This window comes from Centroberyx affinis, unplaced genomic scaffold, assembly GCF_046629955.1.
Source record: "Centroberyx affinis isolate AG114_WGS23_722 - 3 ecotype Tasmania unplaced genomic scaffold, CSIRO-AGI_Caff_v1 ptg001245l_1, whole genome shotgun sequence".
NCBI classification, from domain to species: domain Eukaryota; kingdom Metazoa; phylum Chordata; class Actinopteri; order Beryciformes; family Berycidae; genus Centroberyx; species Centroberyx affinis.
The window spans coordinates 598,236-606,690 of NW_027279756.1; the positions used below are offsets into that span (position 1 = coordinate 598,236).

The 8,455-nt window shown below is 45.5% G+C and overlaps 1 protein-coding gene across 2 annotated transcripts in view; it reads right to left on the bottom strand.

Moving 5' to 3' along the window:
- Window positions 1-7,396, bottom strand: part of arhgef25a (Rho guanine nucleotide exchange factor (GEF) 25a) — a 45,430-nt gene extending 38,034 nt beyond the window's left edge. For both annotated transcript variants that reach the window (XM_071524872.1, XM_071524871.1), the window contains exons 1-2: window positions 7,137-7,396; window positions 5,295-5,427 (exon numbers count right to left, since the gene is read on the bottom strand). In XM_071524872.1, coding sequence (XP_071380973.1) covers window positions 5,295-5,427; window positions 7,137-7,232 — 229 coding nt within the window. In that variant the 5' untranslated portion in view covers window positions 7,233-7,396. The remainder of the gene's footprint in view (window positions 1-5,294; window positions 5,428-7,136) is intronic.
- Between the last annotated feature and the right edge of the window lie 1,059 nt (window positions 7,397-8,455).

Here is an 8,455-nt window from a genome sequence, read left to right on the forward strand (position 1 = left end):
TCTCTTTCTCTCTGTCTCTCTCTTCCCCTCTTCCTCTCTATGCTGAGCGCCAATTAAGGCGAACTGGCATTCTGGACAAGTCGGTGTGAGTCGGGTTTTGGCTGAGGTCCCATCACGGAGCTGAGGTTGCAGCGTAACTGTCCGGTTCTCTTCTCTTCAGGCCCGTTCTGCTGGTCTCCAGGGAGCTGCTGTGTCCATCCAATTAGACCCAGCACCACACCACACGGCTGGCATACACCAGGCAGATAGACTGGTATGTTGCTCTATCTGTGTGTGTGTGTGTGTGTGTGTGTGTGTGTGTGTGTGTGTGTGTGTGTGTGTGTGTGTGTGTGTGTGTGTGTGCGCTAGTACCACTCTGTACCTCCCACTGTGTTCACCGTGCAGCTCCGAGGCAGCAGGAAGTCTACAGTACATCGAAGGGAGGTACACCATCCACAGTTTTCTCAAAACACCAGATACTCACACACCACCCACAGTTACTAGCATACACACCAAAACCAACATACACACACACACACACCAGCACACACACACACACACACACACACACACACAAATACTCCCTGGCTGTATTCAACCTTTCCCCATCCACTGCTTCTCCGTTTTCCATACCAGCTGGTGTTATGTACTGTAGTGCTGATACTTGGACTGGAGACTGTCAGCAGTCAGACTTTCCCTCCTCTACCTGACCCTGGATCAAAGACCCACCGGCTCCAGCCTCTCTCCTCTATCTGTCTGGATCTTGGCTGTGAACCCTACACTACCGCTGCAATGCCAGCACAGAGGTTCTGCAGCTGATGACTGTATTCAAGGCTTAAGCCAGAGCTAAAACGCCACCCAAAGGAGAAAATGTTAATTAAGCAAATGCTGGGCAAACCTAGACCACACATGGGGAGACACTGCAGCTTCCTTCATGATTAATGAATGCAGAGGAGAGTGTTTTTTTTGGGGTTTTTTTGTTCAAAGTCTTTTTATTTTACAAATGGTATATAAATGACAATACAATTTTACAATATATTCACACACACCCCCCCCCCCCCCCAGTCAGAGGAGAGTGGTTTTAGAAAAAAGAGACTTATCAAGGAGTGTTTCTGCTATATTGAAACATTAGTTAGAGCTGAATCAGGCTGAGCAGATCCTTATAAATAAAAAGGATTTTAATTCAGTATTCCTGAGTGTGTGTGTGTGTGTGTGTGTGTGTGTGTGTGTGTGTGTGTGTGTGTGTGTGTGTGTCCGTCTCTGGCCTAAATGCCAGCTGTGCTGTGGAGCAGTGACCTGTAAGGCGTCTCTGTGTCCTGCCTGCCCTGCTCTATCCAATTTTATTATTTTACTTACCTGCCCAGGGACTACGGGCGGAAAATAGCAATTTGCTAAAACCTGGTACATTACATCTCTCCTTGTTTTATAAGGTTAATGTTCTTTGTACTTTGTCCCTGTTCAAATAAAGAAATTCATTCATTCATTCATTCATAGCCCAACCTGACCCACTTCTCCAGCTGTTTGAAGGAACACAACCTGTTCTCCTGCCGTTCAATTCTACACACACACACACATGAAATACTGTTTGAACCCGCTTATTCACATAACAGCACAGGAATCAAATGTTTCCAGGTTCTATGGTTACGGACATGTAAGGGTACAGGTGGCAGCTCCTCCGCCACACAGCCAGGCTGCCAGTGACAGTCAAGATGGAGCAGGATCTTGCCAGCTGCTTAGCTCTTGGCAGACCTCGAGCCGCTGACCGCCAGCGTTGGCCAAGGCTGCCAAAAACCGAAACCATGAGTCTACATGGGAACCCAAGTCCACATATACCTGAGGCTAATGACTGATACTAAAACAGTTTTTCAGAAAAGGCCAGATGCACAGGTCAAAGGTGCAAGCTATTTCCAGAATCAGGACTTCTCTTAGGCCTTTGTTTACAAAAACAACATCAGGAATATTGGGTTCTTCATTACACATTTCATATGGAATATCTCAGAACCTATTTATGGCATTTAAGTCGACAAGACATCATCTAGCACTGTAAAGGTCTTTGTACACATAACAACCATTCCACATGCTGTATGTGCGACTGACTGTGATTCAGATTCAGGATGTAAGTGCTAAGCAGACACATTTGTACAAACAAAAAGTATACAAACACTGTAAACCCACTGCAGTACAATGGCAGTTACAACAGGCGGGATGTTTTGTGTTAGTACACACACGCACGTGAACACACACACACACACACACACACACACACACACACAGTCCACCTGGGTGAGGTAATGCTGCCATCTCCGGTCCTGACAATACAATATGCTGCAGCTTCAGGTTGATCTCTGCCCATTTAAGGTCACACACACAGTTTAGTCCCAGGGTCCTCTGGGATCAGCACTTCTCCTCGGATGGCACACTCTCCCAGACTCTCACAAAACCAGATATGGACAAGGACATGATTTTCTGCATAGTTTACCTCACAACTACTGATGAATATGGTAAATGATCTTATTTAGCTTGTACTCCAATGAGGCAATTGAGTGCCTAAGTGGATATGTAACTCTCCCAAACAGGACAGTGTTTCCAGAAGTATTGCTTTCCATCACAGTCGACATAAGTGGCAACAGAGTTATTTTCATTTCTCGTTCTACCAGATATCTCAGGTTGTGTTTCAAATCTGGTATATTATTTAATTATTTCAGTATTTCATAAGTATAGACTCGTGAAGCGCATTCAAACCAAAAGACATCAAATCTTTAATATTGTCAAAAAGACAATTATTGTGCTGCCACTGTGGAGAAATTGAATTGTGCATTGTTTTGTAAAAAGGTAATGAGAATATAAAGTATTCTTCATATTCTGTTCCCATAAGTCTCCATCATTACTTTGCTCTATGTGAAACAAACTATCACTATTTGCTATAAATATCACAGTTCATTGGCATAACCTTTCCTCTACTAATAGTAAGCATGTGTTTTTAGGTTGCATGTATGCTGTATTCAAGGTTAAAAAGAGACATGCAGAATGTGTGTGTATGTGCACATGTGCAGTTGTGTGCCTAATGCAGCAATACTACAGTTATTGGTTCAGTGCAGTTTCCTGTTGATGTGGCTTCAAGCATTTCACCCCGAAAAAAGACAACATCATAAAGCGGAGAGTATGTGGACACACGTGGTCGTCCATCACTGATCAGTGTGTTACGAAACAGGGGGCTGCAGACTACACACATGTTGTCTGGGGCGGAGGAAGCCATGAACTGGATGGCTGGGAGCCTCGGGAGCAAAGAGACGGGTTGGAATCCGGCGAGATTTGAGAGAAATATGACCAGCAGCTCTGTGTACTTGGAGGGGAGGCCAGGTTTTGAATACCACTGCTGAAGACACAACAACAAAAAACTGGAATAAGAAAGGAGAACAGGGAAAATTAATGAGAAAAAGATCAGAAGAAAAGAGGAAGTTGAGATGTGGTAAGATTATCGTCTCCGTGCTTTGGAGAGAACAGAATATCCAGAGAGGGGAAGAAGAGGAAAGTGGGAAGCAAGATTTAAGAGACAGAGAGAGCGAGCGAAGGAAGGATCTGATTTTGTGGAGGCTGGCACTGTCCTATGATTCCTGGGAAGCCACTCGCAGGCATCTTGTTTCTAATACTTAACAGATGGATCCTTATGGTCCAATGAACCAAGTCTTGAAAGAAAGCAGGGGCCTCCTGCTCTCCTCTGTCTCTTCCATAGACACAGCAAGAGATGGACAGAACACCATGACCTCTGCCAATCAAACCATGGCAGAATGGCCACATGCCCTCTGATGCTCATGTCTGAAGGTGCTATCTACACCAATTAGCTTTGCAGCTTTAGAAGATTGTCAGCACCTTAATTTACAGAGCTTTAAAATATAAAGAAAGCAGTGGCGAAATGTGAGATTGCATCCAGATCAGTAGCTGTAAAAATTCAAAGTTTTAATGTGTGGACTAGGTTTTATGTTCTCTGTACTGCCATCAGTGGGCTATGACAATGTCTGTCTTATTGGTTTGGTTTGAATTGTTTCTACCCCGTGCCTCATTGATTTTCCATCCAATTTCCTCTGCAGAGAACATCAGGATATGTAAAAACAACAGAACAAAACAGTTGGGCTGGGACTGGAGTAAACAAGCTCTCTTTACGTCGTTGTCCCTCCGCATGGCCATGAATAATGCATTTCTTTACTTTTTTGCCCTTCCAAGCCATGGGCTGCAAGCTAAGATAATATTTGGGTGCATTAACTTCAACAGGACAATCCATCTAAGTACAACCATTATAGATAAGCATCACTGACAGTTTCCTCTGCCGCCCCCCACCCATCCCCCGCCCCCTTGAGCCCCCCACACATCAGTACGCCATGTACTGTTCTGCACAACAGTTAGCGGTCCAGCCACATGGTACACACCACCAGCCCTCCCATATATACACACACTCCCCCTCACCCAAACCCAGATCCAGCTACAAAGCTCCTTTTGTTCCATTGCACTCAAGGAAAATGGCAATGCACGCAAACCTTTCACAGCTAAATCAGAATAACTGCAACCAATAGTGTTGGGGTAGAAGGGGAAGGGAGGCAGCAGAACGTGTTTTTTTGTCCCATCTGGAAACTGTTGCGTGCATATACACACACACACACGCATACGCACACACTCTCTCTCTCTCTCTGATTCCTTGAGTATGGTACATTACACATGGGCCCACCTCCCAGCACAGTGATTAGGTGCTATCAGTGCTAATAGAGCGCTCAGAGGGTGGAGTTAATTAAGAGCAAAAACCATCAAGACTCAGGTGACTCCAATCTGATACCTGCCCTGAAGTCATTACCGCCTAATGACCACCATCAGATATGGCAGATGGGATTCAGGCATGTTTTCAAGCTAGATTCCCATATGGCTAACATGCACTAACAGGCTAAACTGAAACCAAGGGCCTGGGCAGTAGCTCACGTAGCACATCCTCGTCTTCAGATTTCAGGTAGGCTGTAGTTATGGCTCTTGCACAAGAAACCATCTCTTTTCCTTGGCTAAAAATAGATGTATGGAAACAACAAACAATGATTCTAGCCTGTAGTATTTCATCATGCTAAAGTGATTGAGTGGTTGAGCAGGCTGTGTTTGATGTCACTGCGCAGAAATCTGAGACGTTTCACACAAAGAGTCAAAGCCGAGGCTGGAAGTTTGTGTTTCGGTCAGGAGCAAATGGGTTCGGTAAGCTCTGACTGGTTTGGCGAGGTCAGTGTTTGGACTAGCATTCTGGGTTTGTGGTCACGGCTAAATGCAGCTGTTTCAGGTCTTACCTGTTCTTTCTCTCCGCTCTGGGGTTTCTGCGCTGCCCTGCTCCCAGTCCAGCCCCTCTGGCTCCCACTGGCCCTGGACAGGCCCCTTGCCCTCCTCGCTTGCAGGGGGGTCCACCTCGCCGCCCTCTGTGAGCTGAACACACAGATGCCTTTGTCAGTGGTGGAGCCCTACTCTCCAGGAGGAAGTGATGGTAAGATTGCTTATGGTCACATAACCACACAACATTATATAAACGGTTAATTTCTTCCCCACTTCCTCGCATCCTTGCCTTGTCTCCATTACACAGTGAAAAAGAATGCCGGAGAATTTGTTGAGGTTCAGCTTTTGCCATAGAGCTTGGCAAGGAAGGGTTTCTCAGACAGCAGATCCAATCTTTATTCAACCCAGCAGCAGCAGAATAGAGGTTAATAGAGGCAAGCAGAGTTATCACTCCTCTGCGGGGACAGAGAGAGATCATAATCACTGTTCTAGTTTTTACTGCTATCTGCCAGGGAGGAAATGATTTATCAAGATTGTGAATTTCCAAAGAGAAAAGGGATTTTCACAAAGAAACCCACTGGCCTTTTTACACACTCTAAATCCTCAATGTTTGAATCCCAATGTGATATTAAGTACCAACTAACTGTAATTTGAGCTTTCAGCAAAATTGTGGTCAGGGTTTATAACTCTGCAATTAATTGGCATGACACTACTACTAAATATGCATTTGTGGTGGATGATTTAATATAGCATTTAAATGTGTCTAGCCCTCAGTAAATGTAAAAAAATTAGCTGAAATTGAGGTGGCAGCCATAGTGACCTCTGAACCAATCAGAGAACACATTACCTCAGGAAACCAGATTACTTTTAATGTGGGCCTTTTCCCCTTTTTATGGCATCAGATTTGTAGTTAATTACATCCTGTAAACAGCTGTGATTTCAGACTGCTTTTCAATGTAGAGGCGTCCACATTTGTGTGTTCAGAAGGAGAGAGAGAGAGATGAAGGGAGGGAGCGAAGCAGAGAGAGGGATGAAGGGAAGGAGCGAGAGAGAGAGAGAGACAGAGACAGAGAGAGAGATCTAGGGTGGGATAGAGAAAGAGAGAAAGATGAAGGGAACGAAGGAGAGAGAGATAAAGGGAAAGGAGCAAGAGACAGAGAGAGAGAGAGATTGAGGGTGGGATAGAGAAAGAGGGAGATGAGACAGACAGAGAGAGACAGAGAGATGAAGTGGGATATATATATATATATATATAGAGAGAGAGAGAGAGAGAGAGAGAGAGAGAGAAATGAAGGGAGGGAAGGAAAGAAAGGGTGTGCTGTGAAGTTGCAGGGTTGCAGTGAGGCGTTGGGCCTGCATGAGCTTGTTTATGGTGAGATGTCTTAATCACTGCTACTCTGCTTCCTGCGCCTCGGAAACATCCAAGATTCCTCCCAAGCACTGAAGAGAGACTAGCAACCTCTCTCTCTCTCTCTCTCTCTCTCTCTCTCTCTCTCTCTCTCTCTCTCTCTCTCTCTCTCTCTCTCTCTCTGACCATTTTAGGTTTATGACCAAGTTACACTGATGATGCAAGATCAATTTAGTCATACACCCTCTGCATCTGATCCCAGGAATGCGTTTGTATATAGTGACTTGTATTAGCTCATCTGATATATCTTGATGCAGGCCAGAGATCAGCTACACGTCATGCTCATGAAACCCTCAGAAGCCTTCCACCATGCTTTCAAAATACCTCCATATGTCCATGTGATTTCCATTTAAATTTCTGCACCATGTTTTCATATAAACAGCCCTTACATATACAAACACCCACCCCACCCCACCCCAAACAGCATAGCTAACAAAACAGAAGTGCAACTCACCCACTGTTGATTGGGCATTGCCAAGGAAGTAAGCATGTCAGCCATGGCTCCCAACATCTGGTCAGTGCGCCCCTGATTCTTCTGTAGAGAATTCATTCTCCCACAAAAAAAAGCCTTTTACCCTCCTTCAGTCTCTCTCACTTTCACTTCAGCTCCTTCTGAAATTCCACTCCTCTGCTGTTATGGCCTTTGGTCTCCAACTCTCACACAATCTCTCTCTCTCTCTGTCTCTGTCTGTCTCTCTTTGTCCCTTTATTTTCTCCTCCTCCTTCACCTCTAGTCTCGCTGGGCGCTGTGTCAGTTTGGAGCCGAGCCACCGCAGCCCGCCTTGTTCTGCACTGACCCACAGAGACCCTCATGCATATGAATAATTGATCCTGGAGGAGGGGGGTATGTTTTTGTCTGGACGTGGGGGGGGGGACGTGCTCTTCTGTCCTCGTCCCTCCCTGTCCTCCCTGAATACACACACACACACACACACACACACACACAGGTGGACTGGCCCTGAGCGTCCCCAACTCTGTCTTAGTCCACTGAATACGTCCACCTGGTCCTCTCAAAATAAGCTTCCCCCCGGAAACGAAGATAGAAGATTTTCTTGGGCCTCCTCCTGAGCGTTTCACAGAGTCAGCTTTTCTCCCTTATTCCATTCTCCTGGTGGAAGAAGAGTCTTGTCCCCTGCATTGTTTTGCTGGTGGATTGGTCTTCTCCTGTTCTTTTCTCTGGATGTTGAAACTGTGTTGCGTGACTTGAGGATCGAGCATATCACCCTCCCTGAAATCCGCCTTTCTTGTTCTTCATTGGCTATAGAGGCTCACCACCCCCCTCCCCAAAACCTCTCCTCCTTCTATCCATCCATCTCTTCTTTCATCTCTTTCTCTCTGTCTTCACCACCTGGATTCACCCCAATCTCAGACTATCTCAGTCTTCCCTCTGTCTCTTCCCGTCTTTTCTAGAACTGTCCTGGCACCCTACTCTCTCTTTATCTTTGCCCCAGTCTCAGGCAGTGACACATGGTTTGTGTGAACTCTTAAGCAGCGGGGCAGCCCCAAATAAGGTATGAACACACAGCCCATGGAGCACAACTATTTAAAAGAGACTGTCACACATTGCACACACATCTTACTGAAGTGCTTAAAACTGCTGAAGTGCAGATTAATCAAACCAAGATTTTAACTGAAGATAATGTGACTCATTTCTGTGCGTACTAGTGAGAGATTATTTGCTGTTAAAAGATGGTAAGCTCGCCACATCCTCTGCAGACAGATTGACCCTCGGGGTAGTGGAAAGTGTGTGTGATGGAAAGAGGATTCTGTGTG